Source organism: Nyctibius grandis, chromosome 6, assembly GCF_013368605.1.
Source record: "Nyctibius grandis isolate bNycGra1 chromosome 6, bNycGra1.pri, whole genome shotgun sequence".
NCBI classification, from domain to species: domain Eukaryota; kingdom Metazoa; phylum Chordata; class Aves; order Nyctibiiformes; family Nyctibiidae; genus Nyctibius; species Nyctibius grandis.
The window spans coordinates 85,738,544-85,762,964 of NC_090663.1; the positions used below are offsets into that span (position 1 = coordinate 85,738,544).

The 24,421-nt window shown below is 38.0% G+C and overlaps 1 protein-coding gene across 9 annotated transcripts in view; it reads left to right on the forward strand.

Moving 5' to 3' along the window:
* Nucleotides 1-24,421, forward strand: part of ANK2 (ankyrin 2) — a 322,501-nt gene that overhangs the window by 284,918 nt on the left and 13,162 nt on the right. For all 9 annotated transcript variants that reach the window (XM_068404330.1, XM_068404332.1, XM_068404331.1 and 6 more), the window contains 9 exons: nt 3,220-3,448; nt 3,821-3,946; nt 5,861-5,983; nt 7,518-7,550; nt 9,600-9,621; nt 20,232-20,306; nt 22,102-22,233; nt 22,746-22,892; nt 24,001-24,283. In XM_068404330.1, coding sequence (XP_068260431.1) covers nt 3,220-3,448; nt 3,821-3,946; nt 5,861-5,983; nt 7,518-7,550; nt 9,600-9,621; nt 20,232-20,306; nt 22,102-22,233; nt 22,746-22,892; nt 24,001-24,283 — 1,170 coding nt within the window. The remainder of the gene's footprint in view (nt 1-3,219; nt 3,449-3,820; nt 3,947-5,860; nt 5,984-7,517; nt 7,551-9,599; nt 9,622-20,231; nt 20,307-22,101; nt 22,234-22,745; nt 22,893-24,000; nt 24,284-24,421) is intronic.

A 24,421-nucleotide genomic window follows, 5' to 3' on the forward strand; every position in this document is an offset into this window, starting at 1 on the left:
TGCCCTGGTCTAAAAGTGCATCTACCCCTGTGCCCTGCTAAGAATCAGCTGATTCCTGCCTGTTCGCTATTCATAGTAACTTGTTTATGTCTAGTTAAATCATTAATGATGGGGAATAATTTTCCCATTCATAAGACTTATTCTGTCCAAAGTGAGCTTCGGAAAGAGATATATTTGTCTAAAACACATGTGAATTAAACAGCAGACTTTGAGGCACAGCTGGTTTCCATTTCCTGAGCTGCAGCTTTTTTTTTTTAATTTTTTTATCTCTTTGGGCTTTTTATCCCCTGGTGTATGACAGCAAATCATTTGAGCATATGGTGATTTCTCAGAGGATATAGCCTCTCCAGTTTGAGTCCAGCATAGCAGAATTCTCCCACACATGAAAAGGAAAGTATCAGTATGCAGAGCCTTTATGTACCAAACATGCTTTCTCTCTTTCAAATGTCATGAGCCTGTTTTTTAACCAGTGTGTTTGTTAAATGGCCTAAAGATAAGCATAGCATGAAATTCACTGTTATTCAACTGCAGATGAGTAAGACCAGAGAAACCACACTTGAAAGGTATGCTTTGTGGTTGTAATACCGTGTAATCTACAGTACGTAATAAGCCCCCTGCAGATTATATCAACTTTTGAGGTGTCTTTGACCTCTCATGACTTGCATCTCCATCCTACGTGTGTCAAACTCAAGCATGCTTTCCACCCACACAGTGAATTTTATTTAAAAGAAATGTCGTCAGCTCCACAGAGAAACTAAATGAAGTGATATCTGAGAAAGGTGGCAATATGTGTTACTCCTTGTAAAATGCGTGCTGCGTTTCTGCTGTTACATTTTGGGAGTAGAAGGAAAATTATTTTAAGTGGAACTTGTTACCTTTGCAAACTAACAATTAATTGAGTTGTCTTGACAAAGGTGTAAGGAAATTCTGTAAATTTTTATTACTGGGCAATGTTGTCCTGGCCTGAATGGCCCAAAGCAAGGGTAAAGAACCTGTAGTTTTCAGCAAAGAGGAGGGTCATTTTTGACACCAGAGGACCTGTTCTGGAAGCTGAAGTTCTAGACCTGAGTTGCAACATCCACAGTCTTAAGTAACAGTGTATGTCTGATAAATTTTGAGGTGGTTTGTTCCAATTCACATGCACAAGCAGTACTTCGTAAGAGGCAGGCGTTCACTTGTCATAATTATGTTAGTGAAATCAAACAACTTATGACCTTGCCCAGCATTCTCTGTATTTCTCTGTCATGATGGTGCCTGAATGAGATAGCAGTGGCAGCTCCTGGCTTCACACCATGCAGAGGAAGTAATTTATTCCAGTAGTATTTGCCTGTTGCTTTGAACATGTTTGTGTTTGACCTTTGGTACATGTGTCACAGACTGGGAACCACTGGTGGAGAAGATTCAGCGTATACATTAGAAAGATGCTGTCAGTAAATGATATGTTAGAAAGCATGATGAAAAGGGAGTCAGTGGTGATCACAGCACCTGTGAGGCAAGGGTAGCAGGAATCAGATGTGGACACATCTGCTTTCAGGGTCTTCAAAATATAATATGGCTTAGATATAGAAATATATCTATCAGTGGTCTTTGATATGCATAATAAAAGCTTACCACAAAATCAAAGTTAAAAGTCCCTGACTAAATTCACATAAGAATAATATCTGATTTTGCATCCGGTGTTACACAGTGAACAAAATAATTTACATTCACCTAAAGACCCTCAGTTTTTGATATTGTATGTAAGGAATGTACTGCTAACCTTTAAGCTAGATGACAGTAGAAGAAAAACAAGTGTTTTGGGCAAAGCAGCTTTATATTTCACCTGTTAGAGATGGACTGAAGGAACTAGATTATCTTTGAGGTCCCTTCCAACCCAAACCGTTCTATGATTAGCAATACATGCCAAAAGTCGTTTCAATCTCCTGTTCCTCATGAATAAAATTCAGGAAACTTTTGCAGCATCCTTGTCACGTCAGAAGTTTGTACACAGTTCAGTAACACTCGAGTGTGGTATACTGATGTATCTAGCTCCTAACAAACAGGAAATTATACAATGCCTAGGGAGATTTGAGGGGGCTAAAGAGAAAAGGGTGAAATTACCCACTCTGTAGTTTAACAGTTTAGTCATAACCTGGAAGAGAAATGACAGGCTCAGCATATGACTAGATATGAGCAATTTTGATAAGATTTTTCTGGGCCATTACTCTCCTCTGCATCATCAGATGTTTAGCAGCAACCAACTGTCAAAAAGCACCTGTATTTCTCTAGATGAAAGGCACATATTGCAGAGTCACAGTTAGGGGAAATCTGAACAGCACTCTTCCAGTACACCCTTATCTACGTACATTCTGCATAGAAATCAAATAATGATGTGATAAACAAGAGCAAATTCAGAGACCTTTTGGGCAGCTCTAGAAGAATGGTGATAAGATCAGTCACCATTTCAAACATCATCAGAAATTGTTGAAAGTGATAGAAAACAGAGACCACTGAGCTTATTGTAGAAGAGATTTATTTCTTGGTAAAAGGCAGGAAACATTTGATCACATATTTTCACTCTAAGGAATCATTTCAGATGAAAACAAAGTTTAGGCCATAGCCAACTTTTGAATAGAAGAAAAAACATTTATTGGATACTGTGGTGAGTTTCCAGAATTTATTTATTTTGGTAAGCCATCAATAATTGTTTAAATATTATCACATACTTAAATAATTAAATATGATAAACATACTTATAAACATAATATATATATATATTTCATGAACATCAAAAATATTTAAATATATTTAAATCTTCAGAGAAGGTGTGTGAGACTGTCTGCCACAGGACAAGTGAACTTCAAGCATTTAAAAGCCAGTCATGTAGTGGAAGCAAATAAGCTACCAGCTGAGTGAGATCTTATCAGAAAGGCAAACAATGGCCTGGAATTTGTGCAGCAGGAGGCTCTATGAAGGATTTGCAACTAGTATTTAGGAGAGTAAATTCTGGTCTAAATGCTTTCCCTGTTGATTTTGCTTCATGCTCCTAATGCGTAGGGGGTACCATGAGCATTCTTAACCTATTCTTCCCAAATGGCAACTATTTTTTTTTACTTTATTCTGACTTGTCATGTACAATTGGTGTGGTTACCAGCTAATGCTGCCAGGATGGGAAAACATATCATTTTCTTGCTTAAATCTTTCTGTGCTGATTACACAACTCTTCATTTTCTTTTACAGATTTTGGTTGATAGACTGTCGACAGACACAAGAATCTGTTACTTTTGCTTCCCAAGTGTACAGAGAGATTATCTGTGTCCCCTACATGGCCAAATTTGTGGTGTTTGCCAAATCACATGATCCCATTGAAGCACGGTTAAGATGTTTTTGCATGACAGATGACAAGGTGGATAAAACTCTAGAACAACAAGAAAATTTTGCTGAAGTTGCCAGAAGCAGGGACGTAGAGGTACTATACAAGAATCTTAAACAGTTTTTTCTCCATTTTCTAACGTCTGTTTTTAAGCTAGTGTTTTCTGCCAAAATCCAAATTAAAATATAGATTGAGATTTTGCCCAGATTCATGACAGTGAATACTCATGTTGTCATTTGTAGTGTCATGCTACTGTTATTGAATTAACAGTGTATTCCATTTGGAATTTAATAATCTGAAATGTTTCCACAGCTTTTAGTTAACTGTACATAACAAACCTTGCAAAAGCTTTCAAGTCCTAGCAATTTAAGAAATTGATCAAAACTACTGTAGAATTATGCTTAAGAAGAAATCCTGACCACTTCACTGTGTTTAATTGCTGCTTTGCTGTTTTTTTATTTCCAATAGGTATTAGAAGGAAAACCCATCTATGTTGACTGCTTTGGCAATTTGGTGCCACTAACAAAGAGTGGGCAACATCATATATTCAGTTTTTTTGCCTTCAAAGAAAATAGACTTCCTCTGTTTGTTAAGGTAATGTTATAATATGAGCTATGGATTGTATTTTTATTTTTTATCTACTTCTGAGTTTACAATAAACTTAGCAGACTGAAGAACAGTTCCAAATTATTTTATGATACTGGATTAAATGTTGACTTGGCTAGTCAAAATAACCAGAAGTGGCTACCTAAAATTTAGAAAAATTTTTCTCTAAGTATAATTACCTGTGCCTGTGTCCTGCTATATTCTTTCAGACACCAAAATGGTACTTCTAGGAATCCTGTTCTCTACCTAATGATCTAAAGAGATGATCAAGTTTGATCTCGTTTGTTTTTCTGCATCATGGGTGAAAATATTGCAGGAAAAAAGCAGAAACTGCAAAAAAGCATCAGAAAACATTGTAGAATTGGCAGAAATCTGTTAAAATATGATCATTGTACATTACACTTGTAAATATGCATATGGCTGTAAATACAGATATAACTGTTCTTCGACCAATCATCCTCCCTTCAGTAGCAATGCAAAACTTTCTTGGAGGTACAGTAAGAAAAGCATGGCTCCTTTTTGGATGTTTCAAGTTATGTTTTTACCATATTTTTGAGAACAAAGGAAAAAGGAAGTAATTTTGATAAATTCCCAACTGTAACCTAATTTTATCCCTATAGTGTGTGTTACTTACTATTCTATTTTTTAAACGTTTATGTGAGTAGGAAACTTTGTAAAACAAAAGCCACGAGCTTTTCCTTCTACTGGGACATCCCGACTACAACAGAGTACACTATTAACGTTACATAAAACAGTTCTAGAGAAATGCTTTATGAATGAAAACTTCCAAAAAGTGGAGAAAATCAACCCACTCCCTCATTATATTAAATTTGCTGTATGCTGCTAGACAGCTTTTAGACTCTCTCTCTCCTTCCCAGCAGTATTTTGTAAGCTTGTTTTAATTTAGAACTTTATCTATGCCACCACCTACCTTTGGCTTTACATATTTTTCTCCCTGATGGATTTTCCAAAATACGTTCAAAAACATCTGTGTCTTTTCATCTAGTATTTTCAACCTGATAAAGTTAATACACATATATCTAATTGTATCATTTTATCAGTTCAGAAAACTAAGAATGAGATAATTGTATCAGTTGTATTTCTTCTGTGATATCGTATGGACATTATGGCCAAAAGCTAAAACTACATCACCAGCATCTTAAGTTCTAAGTGCTTACACTTGTTTCTCCTAACAACTGTGAAAGAGGTTTTTGTAAGATTCACTGCAAAAATCTTAAAGTATGGCATGATGTAGTATCTTTTGCAGATAATAATAGTCACACCTATAAATATATTCCAGCAAATTTCTAGGTTTTATCAATACATTTGAGAAAACATTTTGCGAGAGAAGAAATGTTAAGTGTAATCTTTCACCTTTTTCAGCCAGTCAGCCAAAAGAGTAGCCAAATGAACAAACACAATATTTAATACTAAAATTTTGAGCAGAGTTATCGCTCACATCAGCATAAATACGTATTCTTGCCATGTGGGGGAAAATTACTTAGTTCCTTTTGTCACCTAATACAAAACGAGTCTCTGTTATGACCGTAAAGTTTGGGGACCATTTCAGTGAAAAATGGGTATTGTAAGTTATCCCAGAAGCCAAATCATACTGGAATGTCTCTGATCTTTTAAGACACTGATTACAGTGTTACGACTGCCTTCTGTAAATAAGTTTCTAATGTGTAAGCGTGTACATACTTGAGTCTGCTCTTGCTTTGCCATACAAATATATCCAATGTACATTTACAAACAAGCAGGAAAAAAAAGAGAAAACGCATTATTTGGACTTTTTCTTGCACATCTAGCCTCTTTCTGCTAAATAGTTTTGAGTGGCACAGGTAGATCATAGAGCAAAATAGCAAAATAGCAGATTAAATGTCTGTGTGTTTCCTCTACCAGGTGCGAGATACCACTCAAGAACCCTGTGGACGATTATCATTCATGAAGGAGCCAAAATCTACAAGAGGCCTCGTTCATCAAGCCATATGTAATTTAAACATCACTTTACCTGTTTACACAAAGGTACTGTGAAATTATACTGATCTATAGTCATCAGCATTATAATATAAACAAGAAATGAGTAGGAGGAAAAAATATTTTTAAAGCTTCGTAGTCAGGTATTTTAAAGAAGAATAAATACCACCCAAGGGCTTTCAATTTCTTGGGTTTGGTACTCTTAATGCCATTGTTCAAAGATGTTATCAAATATTTTCTGAGGACTCGGAAAGGAGACGAAAGCCAGTTTCATTTGGTGTTGCACAAGACCTATGCTAATCTGATTTCGTACAGAAATTTTGCCCAGATTCTCTTCAGGGTTGAGACAGACCTGAGACTCGATGAGTGCCTCTAGGTTCATTTTTTGTTTTACCAAAGACTTTCCACACTGTCTAACCATGTCTTGTGACACCTCTCTGGAGATGAAGTTACCATTCATACCTGTTTCACGAGGTGTAAGGATAATGTCTGTACATCATATGATGTTCTTGAGGTATGAAGTACAGAAGGAGTGAAAATTATTTGTCATTTTTTTTTATTTGCCAGTTTGAAAGTTAATGGGCTTTGCAATAGCATTTTTAGCTGACTGCCTTGTTTATCTGTGATGATAGCAATAAAAATATAGCAGACTTGAGCTCTAAAATTTGGAAAGTTTATAGTGGCACCAAAAATACTTTCTTAGACTAGATTTTAATATTACATTGGCTTTTGACACTGACTTTTCTTCCTACATCTGATCAAATCTTTCAAGAATCTATGAGCACGTCACATTGTGTAAATGGTCTTTCTCCAGAATATAGTTATAACAGTTATTAATGTACCTGGGGAATAAAATGGTCCAATATCAAAGGCAGAAAAAGGAGAGAAAAATTCTGGTATGAGTTATTATAAATAACAAGGTTGAAACCTTGTTATGAATTCTCATAACTCATGGGAGTGCCCTTGATTTCTGTTTAAGTGAGATCAGGTATTAAGAAGCACTTGTTTCTTAGAAAAAGTCAGTTTATTGCTATTCTGTGATAACTTGGATTTTCTACTGTCCTTGTCAGATTAGGAGCTGCGTGCCTTTTTGGGAATTTATTAGACTCTTTGCCCAACATCTTGCCTGCTGGTTTTCATTTTTTCTCAGCATTTTTAGCATATAATATGATCTTTTTTTTTAGCATTTTTGTATAATTTAAAAATAACACATCTCAACATATTTTAACTTTAAATGGGTAATGTTCTTAACTATTTTTTTATTGATACTAATTTATGGATGCAAAAGCATGTATATATTTTAAGTGTTGGTACAAATAAGGATCACTAGACATCTAACACCCAGCAGCAGCTTTTAGGTTTGTAATTTGCTTGATTCTGTAGCCTTTATTGTTTTAAACCAACAGCTCAGTTTTGCAACTTTTTGACGTAAGAAATAAATTGGAGAAACGTACTGCATTTTCTTCTTTTTGGTTAAATGTCATCAGAAGTTATTTTTTCCTACTCTTTTCTTCTTAAAAATTTGCATTTTGCCTGCTCTGTTTTCCCCTTCTCTTTTTGCATGGCATTTTGGAACTGAAAGGAATCAGAATCAGATCAAGAACAAGAAGAAGAGGTAATGTTGCTATAACAGCACGTTATTGCTTATGCATCTAAAATACACCTAACAGATATAGCTTGGAAGATTAAATCTGTATTGAAACAAGCATGTCAATCATCAGCTCAGTGCCACAAAAACAATGAAGAGGAGTGCACTTAAAAGGATCTTGCACAGGCTCACTTTGGAATTTATCGAGTTTAACTTCCCCTACGTTAAAATTAAAGTTTTACTGATTTAGATGCGCTGATTTTGGAGGGGTGTATAATAGTTCATTTTGCTTTCAAAACAGTTCCTTAATAATTTAAAAATTATTTTGTACTGGTTTGCAATTGAATGCACTACCCATATACCTGAAAGGGCTGCAATTCACAAATCGTGTCCATTTATAACATCCACTAGACTGGATCTTACAGATTTCCCAGCTGGATACTCAAGTCTGGTACCGAATCAGTGTTAACCCAGAAGTTACCAGTAAGTTTACCCCAAGTAAAAAGTGTAGAGTTTTCATCTTTAGCATAAACTGAATTGCATCTTCATGGAGAAATGTGGCCAACTCTCCCTGACATTCCCAGCCCCGTTCTGGCAGTTACAGATGTTTCTTAAGGTCTGACCCCAACATGGATGAGTAACTTTAGAAAAGCATCCCCACATTTTGATGATGTTCAGCTGTTGGAAACAAGTAAGAGTGCCAGCACTGTGAGAACAGCCTGCTCCCCAAAGACAAGAGACATCTTTTCCATGAACTGCAGAGTTCAGAAGTTTTGTTGCACGGATTGCCGTTTCCTATTATCATTACAGAAATATTTACCAGTCCTATTTCAGTGCTGAAATATAGGCACTGTCAAGTGAAAACATGGTCAGAGTTTTTAAGCTAATTCCCACTATATTCATTCAGAAAGTAACATTTCTGATCAGTTGATCTTTCAATTTCATACCAAAAGCACAAAACTAATTCTTTTCGCCTCTGTAATGCTGTTTCTGCATTCCCAGTGAAGTCCCCAAAAGTTGTTTTTAACAAATCTATGCTCTGTAAAAGCAGTGTAAAGGATATTAGAAAATTATTTTTCCAAACATTGGTGACTTCTTATATTTTTATATAAGAAACTAAAGCACAAAAGGACGAGCCCATTGATGGCTAAAAGCACCTTCCATTTTAAATTATTTTTTTGTTTATTAATTTTTATGTTACTAATATTAATTAGTATGCTGACATAATTCCAGACTGATCTGGAGGAACTTAAAGTAAGGGTAATTAAAGTATCCTAGGGATCCTAGGTTACCATGGAGGGTGATTTGTGCATCAGAGGAATTCATATTATTATGGATCTGTAATACACACTGCTAAGTGTGAAGCTTAATAACGCAAGCCTAAATGATTGCAAGGCGTGTATGAACATGTAAGTGTTGCCAGTGATTTACTTCTATTCATTTTCAGTTTATGGAAAAGCAAGAATTAGTAACATCTTAACTGAGACAATACATTGCATTTATCTTTATAAAGAATACTTTTAAGCAAGTAAAACCTTGTCAACACTCACTAAAAAACTATCTTGGGGGCCTTAACATACACAGTATATTGTATCAACAGAACAGCATAGCTGATTTTCATCCCTCACAGTCCACCACAAGTTTGAATAGGAAATTAAATGTTTAGTGCTACTTCTAACTTTGCATACTTATGCATATCCACATTTACACAACAACTTTTTTGCTTTAGATGGCAGGAAATAAATAAAGAACAATGCAATAACATACCCAGTAGTACAAAAGTCTGGGTCCTCCATACTGCTAGTCTCGTTTAAACAAAATACATTGCAACATTTTGCATCTACTGTTGACCATAAGTATAGCAAAGTAACCATTTTTCTGTTATTAGAAACACCAAATGAATTAAGGCATGCTTTTACTGTTATTTTGAATACATTCTTGATTCCATGTAATTTAATGAATCCGCGTGTCTCCATACATCCAGTGGATTTGACTCAACCTGTACTACTTCACTAGTGACTTTTTATATATCCATTATATTTGAACTTTTAAATTTCCCCCTTTTTTCTCTTCCAGGTTGATATGACTTCAGAAAAAAGTAAGATTTTCTTTTTAAAGGTTATAATGCAGTTTGTATGAATGACGGTTAAGAATAAAGATAAGCATGAAAGAGAGCTAAGCTTTAACTGCTATTCCTAATAACATCAATACTTTAAAAATGTAATACTAAACAATTTAATACCAAAGCAGCTATCTAATTAAATACTTTTTAATGTATAAATTAACAAGTAATACAATTTAAAACAGTTCATCTAAGCATTTACTTTCCTTTGACATCTCTAGTGATCCTGCTGTTGCTATTTTGCTTGTATGACTGCTCATCCCTCCATTTTGTTTTGTCCATTTGTTGACACACATTGTTACCTCATATTTGAGATAAATGACAGTATCACTTTTAATGAAAACATAATTAATACTCCAATATATTTAATTGAACTCATGAAATACAACCATGCAAAAAAGTGATACTGTCGAAAGTAATCAGGCTGTTTAACCCTTCTCCCCCGCTCCTTCCTCCCCTCCCTTTACTGTGGTGAAATATGACTGGAAATATGACTGCTAAGCTTGGTACAGCATATGTACCCTTTGTATGTACATAATCAGGCCATAATTATTAGAAACTGAGGGCGAGTAGTTCACAATGCCAAAGATCTCCTTTAATGAAGATGCAAATCAAACAAATACACATTCAGTCTGAAGAGTATCTCTAATAAAACTGTTTTCAAATGCAGTGATTTCTTAAATCTGTTTAGGAAAAGAATGAGAGACCAACAAGTGCCTGCTTAAAGACCACTGAGACAGCTCACATCATTGTATCCAAATTGCTGCAAAATATACTTTACAACCAAGCAACTTCTTTTCAGGCAGTTAGCCCAGTTCCCTTATACTTCTGCTAATGTTCTTCTTTAGTTGAAATAACTTTTAATTGCAATGAGGTAATGTACAAGTGACTGATTTTTTGGCCGAGTAGTTGTACTGTTCAGTAAGACCTAGGACTTGTGTGTGTCTCCTTGGTTTGGGAATAATTATTTACATAAAGGGAAATAGATCTACGAGACAGTGCAGAAAATCTCATGCGTGTCAAAATACTGCCAAATTCACCTTCATGAATAGACCTTAAAGGTCTCAGCCAGAACCAGAATTAGAACTGGTGTTTCTGGAAAGTGTGCTAGAGACTTTACCATCTGGCCATAGAGTCAGTTCCTTCTGCTGAAGAGTTAATACAAGTATAGAGCTCTCATGAGAGTCCAAAAGAACAAGGGCAAGCCAAGAACGTGACCCAGAAGAGCTTAGCAGTTAGAGGTACTTAGTTTCAAGATCCACTCCCACTGAGAAAAGAAACAAATGATAAAATCAAACAACAAAACCTCCAAAGCACTATAGTAAACTGAGGGGGTTTGTCAGTGTCTTCTGTTTCAGCTGTTCTACTTAGTCTAAAGAATTATTCTCAGAAACAAACATTTGCACTTTAGTTTTCAAAGTTACGTTGAGAGTCAGAGCAGCCACCAAGACAGTTGTGCAACACTCCCCTTCCTTGGCAGAACGAACAGCTTTGTGATACAAGCTAGAAACGCTTCAGTGCAGGCGTGAGGGAGGCCCACCATGTCACATCCAAAAGCTTGTAACGTGGCAGGGAAGAGTACTCATCCGGGATGTTAACGACTACAGTGCCTGTCCTAAAAGGTCCTTGTCCTGCAGTCTACCAGCTGCATTTACTGACAGCTATTGACCATTGCTGACAGTTTGGGGGTTCTCTTATTTTTCTCTACTAGTAATTCTACCACTGCTTCCTCACTCCGCTAACTAGCTAGGCCACAGAGCACCCCAGCAGGCATTCTTGCTACCAGCTACACACCGTTCGGATAGTACTTGGTTTTTCTTCCCACTGGAGGTTCTTTGCTTTGGGCTAATTACCTGGCCTCTGGCCAGTGAGGTAGTCATCCATTTGACATTTATGAAAATAGGTATTACAAGTCTACAAAATCACTAGGTAGCATTTCAGAGCGCACTAGGCAGTTCACACTAAAAACAGCAGCACCAAAGCACCAAATTTTCAGCACCAAAATCACCCCCAGCAATCTGGTTGTAATTAATGTACAGCAAAACATTTAGCATTCATTGCACACAAGAGAATAGTGTAGCAAAATGGATATTTTTTACAAAGAAATACCAATAATTTTGTGTTGCTTAGGTTCCCCTTATTTGCATTACTACTTCGACTTTTAGACTGGGGTGCAGAAACGTGTCAGGTTTTATGTGACATACCACCTTTAAAAGAAAAATCTACAATTATAATTTCGAAGCATTGCATTCTGTTCATAACTTGCTTCGGTCTTCCAATGTTTCATTCTGTTCAATATACATTTTCCAGTAGTTCTTCCTGAAATTAAATATTCCCAGCAGGCAGTTACGGCATAATGGGAATTACCTACATCCAGCTTACTGTATGTTGATTGCACAGATCCGACAAATATTTCACCACAGTATGTTTTACATTATTTTCATTTATCTTTGATTTATATGATTAATTTTTAGAGCTCTTGTTTTTTAACTGAAGCTACGTACCCAGCAGCATTTGCAACACCTTTGCTTTGCATGGAAATAACTTGCCTTACATGAATTGTATGTGTGTGTCTAGTGTGACTGTCTCTGATTTTTGGTTGCCATACATTACATTTTTTAAAACTTTGAAATCACTTCTAAGTTGATTCACAGTTTTTTCTTATTATCTCTCCTTTTCTCCTCTGTCTTCTCTTTCCTCAGTCAATTCATTAGTTGTCAATGAGGATGTTCCAAGGAAAGGACCATGCCTCTTAAAACAAAAGAATGTTTGTTTCATTGTTTAGGTGTGAAATCCCCTTAGATGAAATGCCGGTTTGCAGCTGATTCAGATCTCTGCATATTTGATCATATTTTAGATTACTGCAGAATTACTTTTACCTTTTTATTTTGGTCACTAAGAAAAAAAATGTTAACCTAATGTTACTCTGACAGTTTGCTAACACTGGCTTTCTCTTAGAGGAAATCGACTTTCAATCAATTCTAATGCTTTCCCCCTTTTTTCTTGTTTATTTTTATTTGAACATTGATCTGTAACATCTGAACAATCTTGAGATGCCTCTCTTTGTGTAACTTCATTGTGTTTCTTCTGTTTTTAATTTTAAATATTGTTGTTGTTGTTTTGGGTTTTTTTTTTAGTGGTGTCCTGATTTGGTTTGTTACAGCTTTGATAATGTATGTGTGGTTGTGCTATATTGATAAAGTTAAGCAAGTTATTTCCTGCCATTTTCCTTTTAAGTTTTTTTTTTTCCTCCCTCGTTAGCTTTGCTTTGCTCTTGTACCCTCAGATTTTGTGGATCCACCATTCCCGGCCCATTTTGTTGACCTTCCTACCACTGCAACCAAAGACTGTCATTTTCAGTCCTGATTACATTTTCCAATCTCTATCTTTGATTTCCATTTTACTTTCAATGTTTTTCATTCGCATCAAAGATGACGAGACAGAATCTACAGAAACATCTATCCTGAAAAGCCATCTGGTTAATGAAGTCCCTGTACTAGCCAGTCCAGACCTGTTGTCTGAAGTTTCTGAGATGAAACAAGATTTGATCAAAATGACTGCCATCTTGACAACTGACCCTTCTGATAAATCAGGCTCCATTAAAGTGAAAGATCTTGAAAAACCCACGGAAGAAGAGCCAGGAGAGCCTTTTGAAATAGTTGAGAGAGTGAAAGAAGACTTAGAAAAAGTAAATGAAATTCTGAGAGGTGGATCCTATACCAGAGAAGAACATGTTCTGCAAAAGTCGCTTTCCAAACAAGAAGTTGTGGAAGAAGAATGGGTCATTGTCAGTGATGAAGAAATTGAAGAGGCCAGAAGAAATGCTCCTTCAGAAGTCACTGAACCTCCCTGTGTAGAAGTCAGGGTAGACAAAGGGACAACAAAAATGGAGAAGCCAGACATGACAGGAATGGTAGATTACCTTACGGAGGATTTAAAAACATATGTTTCTCTTCATGAGGTACAGCCACAGGCCTTACAAGAAGACTTAGTAGAAGAGAGATTTGAAGCTGTAGTAATAAGCAGGGATTCTGAAAAAGAAGGACAAGAATCTCCAACAACTGAAAGACTAAGTCCACAGGAGCAACACAAGCCAGCCTTAGAAATTAAAAAGCCAGTTAGGACAAAATTAAGAGACAAGCAAAAGCAAAAGGAAGGCAAGGTGCACAGCAGTGAAGAACAACCAGGGCTAACGAAGCCCACTCCACGTGAGTCACGAGGTGAGGAACCTGGCTTAACACTGACAGCTGCTCCTGAGGCTAAAGCTGTATCCCCTGTTATAGAGGAAACTCCTATTGGCTCAATAAAAGATAAAGTTAAAGCTCTTCAGAAACGAGTGGAAGATGAACAAAAAGTACGGTCAAAACTACCTGTCAGAATTCAAACGAGAGAAGGCACTGCTGAAAAGGCTTCTAAAAGACCAGTACAAGTCAAAAAACCAGTAGCACACAAAGCACAACCGCCTGTTTCACCATCTTCTAAGACAGAAAGACTTGAGGAGACCATGTCAGTTCGTGAACTGATGAAAGCCTTCCAGTCAGGTCAAGACCCATCCAAGAATATATCTGGACTGTTTGAGCACAAATCTGTCAAACAGAAACAACAGCTCCCTGAGAAGGAAACAACCCGGAGAAAAACCATTTCTTCACAAAGTGAACCGAGGCGAGTATCAAGCCACAAGACAGACAAACAGAAGGACAAACAAAGCACGACATTAAAAGCAGAGAAAGAGCCGCAGTCAAGAAAAGGAAAAATGCAGATTTCTACTGTCGAAATTACCAAGAAGGCTGTAGGTAAAGACCAGGTAAAAGAGCAGAGCAGCAAAAAAACACCTGAACCTCTCCCTCCAGTATTTGATGACGAAAGTGCCAAAGATACAGCGGTTGTGAAGGGCAGGACTTCTGATGACCAAGGAGATACTGACTTCCAGATCAGCCCTGACAGAAAAACCTCAACAGACTTTTCTGATGTCATTAAAGAAGAACTGGAGGATAATGACAAGTACCAACAGTTCCGACACCTTTCAGTGACAGAGGAGGGAGAGCTTAACTTGGAGCAAGTACTGACCAGTCCTTTCAGTGTTGCTTTTCCCACAGAGTACGTGAAAGATGGATTCCTTCCTGCTCTTTCTCTGCAAAGTGCTGCTTTTGATGGGAGCTCAGAGAGCCTTAAACACGAAGGTGTGGCTGATTCTCCAGGGAGCCTACTTGATGGAACACCTCAGATCAGCTCTGAGGAAAGTTATAAGCATGAGGGTCTGGCAGAGACTCCAGAAACAAGCCCTGAAAGCCTTTCATTCTCACCAAAGAAAACTGATGGGCAAATTGAAGAAGCTAAAGGAGCAGCTAGAGCACATACAACAGCAGAAACATGTTCTCCAAAGGAACTCTCTCCAAAGGAAGATGAAAAAGGTATTACTGAAAGACAGCTAGATGCTGTTACTGAGACTAGTAAGTCTCATTCTGACCATGTATCAGAAGAGCTTGTACCTACAGCCTCTGAAGAAGAGGCTGATAAAGAAAGTAGCTCAGCTTCCATTACGAAAGATATTAGCAGGGATAAAGAATCCAGAACCACTGCACATTTAACTCAGTCTTCTGAAACACATGACACTGCTTTAGAGAAAGAAAAAGAGATAACCTGTGAACGCCGTGTTGTGGTTAGAAGTCCCCAGAAACTGGAACTTGCACTTGCTAGCCATGATAGTGAAAGCTTTAGCCCAGTTGCAGATGACTCTTTGGCTATAAGTCATAAAGACTCGCTGGAAGCAAGCCCAGTGCTAGAAGATAACTCATCCCACAAAACGCCTGATTCTTTGGAGCCCAGTCCTATGAAAGAGTCTCCCTGCCGTGATTCCCTTGAAAGTAGCCCTGTAGAACAAACAGTGAAGGCTGGTATTTTGGGGCAGGGTCCTCTTCAGTCTGTTTTTAGCAAAGGAGACACGTGCCCAGAGCTGGCATCAGTGCGTTCCAGGATTCGCCGTGACCCTGAGGGAAGTGCTGATGATGACAGTCTAGAGCAAACATCCCTCATGGAGAGTTCAGGGAAAAGTCCTCTTTCACCTGAAACTCCTAGTTCTGAAGAAATTAGCTATGAAATCACACCTAAAACAGCAGACTCACAGGCACTGTCAAACATACCAAAGGCGGCCGTGATCCCTGAAGTCAGTGAAGAACCGGAGGATGATTCAGAAAGTGAACCAAAGAAGAGATTCACCCCTGAAGAGGAGATGTTTAAAATGGTGACCAAAATCAAAACGTTTGATGAATTAGAACAAGAAGCAAAACAGAAGAGAGATTACAAAAAGGACTGTAAGCAAGATGAGTCTTCTGTAGTTGCTGATTCAGAAGCTGCATGTGTAGCTGAAGAATCAGAGTCATCAGCTGTAGAAGAAAAAGATATACCTACAGTGGTGATGTCTGCAGCTGAATCTAGAAAAAGTTCTTCCTCTTCAGAAAGTGAGCCAGAATTGACTCAGCTAAAGAAAGAAGCCGACTCAGGCCTCTTAATGGAGCCTATGATCCGAGTGCAGCCACCCTCACCATTACCATCCAGTATTGACTCCAGTTCTAGCCCCGACGAAGCAGGTTTTCAACCCATTGATTCAAAACAATGCTCTTTCAGGATAGGTGCAGTTAAAGCAGAAGAGGATAAGCCAACAGAAGATGACGAAGAGGAACCACTTATCCTTGGGGGCAGCTGTAAGGCTTCCACCAGAGAATCAGGCACTTGTCATTCTGACGGTTGTGTATCAGCAGAAACTGATGAATCAAAATATGACAGTACAGATGACAGTGAGACAGTTAGTTCCAATGCCCCGGTCACACAATCTGGGGGTACACTGTGTCATTCCATTGGTGACAGTTCTCAGAAAGAAGTTCATGTTGAGTCTTCGCTAACACAACAGCAATATGATACCACTGAAGAAGGTGTCAAAGCCACTGCATTGTTAACACGCACAGATCTCATCGCTAGAGGAGCTGAGCCTGAGAAAGTAGATGATAGTTCTTGTGGACACAGTACCACTGAGTACTCTGTACCACAAGATGGCAAACTGGCTGAAGATGATACCGCTGACCATTCTGCTGTGGGAAGTGATTTGGGAAAAGCAGATACAGATTTTGAAACATGTCAGCGTATTCATGCTGAGGAACCCTTACCAGAGTATTCATCCCTTGCCACTGAAACAGTGGAACTTGCAAGTTGTGTAGCAGATGCTGCTGAAAGTAGTGCTCCTTATATAGTAAGCCCTTACGAAAATGTGTCTTCTGAACATTTCTTTACTGACTCTGAAAGTAAGGTAGGATCTGGTATAAGTCTGCTATCTAGGGAAAACTATTCTGTTGCAGAAGGAAAAGATCAGACTGGTGAAGTTTTACTTAGCAGAGACACAGGTAGTGAATATCACTCTACAGAGAAAGTATATATGGAAATAGAGCCAAAACCAGAGGATGCATTTCAGAAAAAGTCACAAGGGTCTTCAGCATCAGATTCCACAAAATTAGCTGAATCTTCCCTTGAGGATATAGGAGATGAAACAGAGAAATTGATCAGTCAAGTTGTCATCACTAAAACTGATGTGGATTCTGACATGTGGAGTGAAATACGTGAAGATGATGAAGCTTTTGAAGCTCGAGTGAAAGAGGAGGAACAAAAGATATTTGGGTTGATGGTAGACAGGCGATCACAAGGCACAACACCTGATACTACACCGGCCAGAACACCTACTGAAGAAGGGACACCACTTAGTGAACAAAACCCTTTTCTTTTTCAGGAAGGAAAGTTGTTTGAAATGACTAGAAGTGGAGCAATTGACATGACCAAAAGGAACTATCCAGATGAAAGCTTTCACTTCTTCCAAGTGGGACAGCAGCCTCAGGAAGAAGTTTCTTTATCTGAAGAAGTGAAAGAAGAAGCAGCAGAGGTGGAATCTTCTAAGCTGAAGAGCTCACCAGATCCATTTTCACCTTCAGAATCAGAGGACTCAGATATACCAGAAAAAGATACATTGATGTATTCACCTCCAGCATCTGAGTCTAGTGATAAATCAGAAGAAATGATAGGTGAAGGTGTCAGCACAGGCACCACAAAAGCAGATCTTAAATCCAGAATTCCGATTAAAATGGGTATTTCAGCTTCTTCAAAAACACCAAAGAAAGAAACTGCTGCCTCTGAAGCTGAGCCCCTCTCCAGAACGGAGACTGACATGGCTGATAGCAGTCAGGTGCCTTGCCCAATCTCTCCTGAGCAGTCTGTAGTAGAAGATGAACTAGATTTTTCCAAAATCACTAGATTAGCTTGTTCTGAACAGGGTGATGAGTCCCCAGACTCCTCACCAGAGGAACAGAGATCTGTGATCGAAATCCCCACTGCTCTAATGGAGAGAGTGCCTTCTTCTGAAAGCAAATCCAAAATCCCTGTGAGAACGGCTGCTGCTGCACCCCAATCCTTGCAACAATCGGAAGATGAGAGCCTTCCCACAGATGGCTTCCTAGACAGCTTGCAGTGTGAAGGAAAAGATGACCAAGCAAAACCAAAGTCTAAAATTCCTGTCAAAGCAGCTTTCCAAAAAGCTGAACAACAATATACGTACACAGACACATCTGTCCGCAAGCTAGAGTCACCCAAAGCTCTTGACACGACAACCAAACTGCCTGTGAAACAAGATAACCGAAGTAAATCTGAATCTGATGCGAGTATTCCCATGGACCCAAAGACTAAACGGTCAATAAAAGCTAGGAGTTACGCAGAGGCAGAAGCAGAGACCAGGGAGAGGGAGAGAGAGATGAAGCTTGAGCTAGACTCAGATGAGGCAACAACAGCAAGACCCAAGGTATTTTCATCACGGTTGCCAGTTAAAAGCAGAAGCACTACAGCCTCCCGCAGTGCTTTTAGTCCCACAAAAGAAAGTAAGGAACATTTTTTTGACCTTTACAAAAACTCCATAGAATTCTTTGAAGAAATTAGTGATGAAGCTTCTAAATTAGTGGAAAGACTCACGCAGTCAGAGAGAGAACAAGAATTAGTTTCAGATGACGAAAGCAGTAGCGCCCTAGAAGTTTCAGTTATTGAAAATGTGCCATCCAGTGAGACTCAGCAGTCAGTTCCTGAAGACATCTTTGACACCAGACCCATTTGGGATGAGTCTGTAGAGACTCAGATTGAACGTATCCCTGATGAAAATGTCCATGACCATGCTGAAGGTATTTGCCAACGACTGGGATTCCCTGTGCGACGCATGTCATGAATTAAACTCTCTGGTTTTTTGTTTTCGTTGGGGTGTGTGTGTATGTGTGTTTGTATACATGTGTAATGCGTGTGGCTTTTTCTTTTAAGCTTTTGGTGGTTAGTTGTGTATTTTTTTTCCTGTGAGCTGTGTTTGGTTTTTGTGTTGTGTCTGTATTTTTCTTGTCTGTGAAACAATCTCAAGATTGCAAACCATGAATGCTTATGGGAAGTGTTGCCTTAATAAACAAAAACACTTCTAAAAAGATGTATTCTTTTACCATTAAACTGATTTCTCAAGTCATGCATATTTTGGCTTTTGGTTTTCCCTGGCCCTGTTCCTAACTATTAATTTTTTACTAATAATGAAATATTTGGCCATTAATTGAAACCGAGACAGACAAATTCATTTTCTTTTGAGTTGCTACACAAAGAAATCTGCAGAAGTTTTAAACAATTAAGTTTTTTCATGTTCCTTTTTTGACCATCTATGTCTCAAGAAAATTCTGTGTCACCAGTAACTTCAGTACAAGTTTTCTGGTGTTTGGTTTTCCTCTCACCTACTTGTGTACTACTACTGAGTAGCCACGATGGAAATCCAGTAGCTAAAATGAAACATGCGTATATCATTAACCCTAAGCAATTTTCTGACTCTGAGATACCACAATCCATATGTGCATTCAGGGGAAATCAAAACTCAAATTCTGCCATCCTCAAATTAGCTTTGGGGATGGGAGGAGCAGTCAGTCTCACTGTTACCAAAATAAATGCAGACTGGCCGATGAACATCTGATTTTTCCTTGCCTTCGTTGTAAGTATTTTGTATCACTCCCTAGCTAGAAGTGTCAAAGACACTTACATTAACGATATTGCAAATACAAACCACGATATGAAGTGCCATATGGACTGTTTGAACAAAACTTTCCCTACAAGAGAAAGAACATAATTAGAAGCACCAGTCCAGATGAATTTTTCATCCTTGGAATTTACTAAGGAGGCATGGAAAATTATGGCTTTTAGTTAAAGTCTTCAATTTAATGTTAGAATAAAGTTTTAGAATAAAATGCTTGGCCGGAATAGGCACAATAGGCACTTCAGTCCTTATTTAGATTTTTACATGAAAGCTTGATTTTCAAATGGAAAATGTAGATAGTCCTGTGCTTTTTGAAAAATCAAGCTTTTTTTTTTTTTTAAACCTGGGGGTTTACAGTCCTCACTTTAGTTACCCAGTTGTAGCAGCCTGTCCACATTTAGATTACAGCAGTTAGAAAAATAAAAGCACTTCCCTTCTTGGGCTATATCACCTATGAAAACGGGTTTTAACTTGTAAAAGTCAACTTGTGGCTCTCTTTGACCTTTAGATCAACAGCATGATCAGGAAAGGACAGAGGAAAGACTGGCCCACATTGCTGATCATCTTGGATTCAGCTGGACAGGTAAAATGCATGTTGTCCACTCCAGAGAGAGAGGAGGGAAGCATTCCTCACTTTGATGTTTCTTTCAGATGATTGCCTGATTATCTAAAGATGTTTTATAGAAATATTTCAGTCGCTTACTGTCTTCTGGTTGCTAAGATTCCTATGCCCATGTCTGTCACTGAAAATCAGCTCAAAAGTGTTCACAAAAAACAGAGCTGTGCACAAATCTCAATGCTGTGTCAAACCGTGCAATCCAACAAAAAATTGCTGCAAAACAAAATTAAATGAGGTCTACTACTGCTCCATCCCTAGAGCAGTACCACGCTCCTGAAAATAAGCAAGGTGCTAGGAGTTAGGGTTGTATATCAGAGAGAAAATGTTAAGTCCTTGATAATGACGGTTGTGCTCTGTACTGGTTTTATAAACATCTTCAGAGTCTATGCAAAATATCACTAATACTTTTGCTTATGTTACTCACCTCTTCCTCTCCTGTCCTCCCCTTCAATCCATAGAGAAGACTAGGAGCATATGCCTCATCCCAACATGGATTATCTTGAAATCAGGAGGACTTGGACCCGTGCAATGTAACAGATTAGGGATCTGCTGAAAATTGTGTATAAATGAATAGACAGTTCTGAAAACAAAACTAGAAAACATGGACGCTCATCAAAATAGACATTAATGTTTTAGAGCATTTAGAGAGGGCAGGGTAATACACCTGCATAAATATTCCTGTCTTATGGTAAAGATTAATTATAGTAAAGATTACTGTGTCAAATGTTACTTTGGGGCATAAAATAGTGGTTGTTCTTTGTTCAAACTTATTTGATTACCTAGGATTTGAATCTAATGTGTAGTTCCTGTATATTTGTTGAAGTTTACAGTGGTACCAGTTTACAAGCCAAGCTGGAAATAAGGTTATCTGGGGTTTGGGGTTAGGCTTCCCTTCACCCTGTTAAAACATGACACTCTCCAAAATCACGTCCATGCCACTATAGCGATAATGAAAATGGAACAGAATGTGAGTCCTTCTTTGTGAAAGAAGCAGAAATGTGGAGATTGGGAATAACAGTAGGAATCTCACAAATTCTCCATGGCTTTAACTCATTTGATGACCTGTTTCAACAGCTGCATCTTAGTTTGGTGATGGCAGAAATCTGCTCGTGGTGCTGGATGCAATAAAGACGTTACAGACTATTAAACCATTTCTCTTTTCTGGACTGCAGTCTGAGCCTATGCTACATCAGAAAGACATCAGTTATTCTTAGTTTCACATTTTCAGTTCAGTTCATAAACATTTACTTCTCTTTAAATGAAACAAGTCCAGGGCAGTAGTAGTATTATGCTTTAATCTAGCCCTACAAAATTCCATTACTTAAAATTAATTCTTTTACTAGATTTTGATCAAAGTTTCTGAAATATTTAACATTTCGGAGGATAGAAGCTGCTGAGCATGCTGCTCTGTAGCTGGAAATATTCTTATCTGCTCATGTGCTGTTTCTGCAACTGCACTCTCTTTGATAGCTTGTCACTGCTAAATTTTATCAGTAGTGGTGTGCCCCTGAGAACTAGGAGACACAAAAAATAAAAGCTCACACAGACCCATCGCTTCTAGGCATAGCGCATTTCTGTCTTTATCACAAACTTACTGTTTAACAATGTCTCTAAATACAACACAAGGTACATAGAAGCAAAGAGAATTTGGTTTCAGAAAAGTTTGTAATCCACTTTGCTGCTAACAGCCATAAAATAGATGTAAGGTGGGGAAAAAAAAGAAAAAAAACATCTTTACAGAGATGAATTTCTTTTTCAGAGCTAGCAAGAGAACTGGATTTCACAGAAGAGCAAATTCACCAGATCCGGATTGAAAATCCTAATTCCCTTCAAGACCAGAGCCATGCACTCCTCAAATACTGGCTTGAAAGGGATGGGAAACACGCAACAGGTTCGTTTACAGTTATAGTACATGTAACTGTCTCCAGTTTGCCAGTTGAGGTGACAGATGTGTGCTATAATCACAAAAAGGAAATTTGGGTAAAATTTAGGCTATAGAAAGAATGACCATACTTTGTACTTAGTTGTTTTTAAGCTTGTCTGTGTAACATGGCATATCATAGGATTCTCAGAGAAAATAGTTTAATCTTGTTCATTTGAGGGCAAGGCAGAACATGCAACAGCAAAGAAAGGGTGGAAAAACACTGAGGCCTCTTTTTCCTAAACTGAAAAGTGTTTGGGGAAACTAAAATTCATTAAAGGCAAAACCAAAATGAGTGGTAATTTTTATAGGCAGCCCTTCAGTTAAGTTTAGATTTTACGTAGCAATGCTTCTAAATGCATCTGTATTTTATATATATTATATTGCTCAGTATCCTATATATGTCCTTCTTATGGAAAGCAGAAGGGAGAGAGCATGTGAAATTCTTAACTCAGCTACATGGTGTCATTCTAATGCCACAGATACAAACCTTACCCAATGTCTTACAAAAATCAACCGAATGGATATTGTTCACCTAATGGAGACCAGCGGCACCAACTCCATGCAGGTCCACGGCACTCGCACGTACGCGGAGATTGAACAAACAATCGGATTGGACCATAGTGAAGGTAAACATCTCCTGATCCAGACTGCCCAGGTTCTCTCAGCTAAGCACTGGCTTCTGTTCTGAAATGTTTGACTAGGATAATCTTTTAACTCTTACGACTGAGCACTAGAATCTCATGGTGAAAGCACAGATAATGTGGATGAATGCAAGCGTGACGTCACACAGGTCACTGTTTCGCCAGCTATAAGATCTCTGCATTAGCTGGTTCTTATAAAGCAAATAAAGGAATGTTATCACAAAGTACTGCAAATGCTTATGCCCAGTTTCTGGATTTTTTTTTTCTATACAAGTACTTTCATAAAAGTTAAGAAAGTTGCATTAGGATTTGACCAAGATTTGTAAAAGGAAAACTACTCCATGCTTTGGAAAAACCTTTGGATTCAAGTATCCAGGATATTGTAATTCTGCTATGATGCTGTTGGATTTCTTAAGTTTAAAAGTTCAGTGGATTAGATCAATGGCTGTAAACTAAACAAACACCTCCAAATTATGTGAAATAAAATTTTCTGGAAGTGATACTTTTACATCCTTAACTTAGTACTGAGCTAGTAGCTCAGTAAAGTATTAGACAGCATCAAACGTCCCATTTTTAAGAGAACATAGGAATAGAAGGTTGTTTGCTCTCATTAGCATTCTAGTATCACAACCGATTAGTTTTAGAATGTTAACCTCTATGTCCAGCTCAGATTCAGTACAGGCAGTTATGTTTCCCCCAAGCTATTCTTCAGAGTGCAATAGGTTGCTAGTGAATGTGGCTAGTAAGGAAAAACAAAAGCCCGAGCTTGTGGCTTGTAGCCCGTGGAACAGAAACACGTGTGTTACGAATCTTCTTTCATACTTTGAGGGTTTCAAAATTAATTGCTCTAGGTAAATTTCTGCGTATATTTTATTTTGCCTGTTACTGTCAAGATTCATTATTTGGCAATAGTAGTGGTAATCCAGTGTTCCTTCAGCTACTTAAAGATACTATGTCCTCTCTCAAGACATCTAAAAATTTCAGGTCATCTGTTCCATCCAGGGATTTTAAATGCACGTGGAGAATGAAAAGGACTTCCTGCATTCTAGTAAGACTTGTGATGACATTTCTCATCTCTCTTGTTTTTTTAAAGGGTTTTCTGCACTGCAAGAAGAATTGTACCGTTCAAGACATAAGCAAGAAGAACAACACAGAATATCTAAAGACAGTGAAGCAACTGAACACCCTCCTATCGTCTCTGAGGAAGACGTTTCCGTCAGTTATTCTCCTTTTCAGGACAGTACTCCCAGGAGTGAGGCAGAAGTATCAATGGCTGAGCTCCTGAGACAATCACACAAGGAACAAGTAGAAACTGAATTCTCAGGGAAACCCCCAGATGTGCCCAAAAAAACATCTGCTTCACAACACGAATATTTGTAAGTGTCAAAAGACCAAAATAAAACCTATGTGGAATGGATTATCGCTTCTCTGTGTAATAAAAGGATTTTACAATTTTCTTTGAAACCTATGAACTCACTAGAATTTTCCTCCAGTTGTGTGCGCTAGTTCATTAG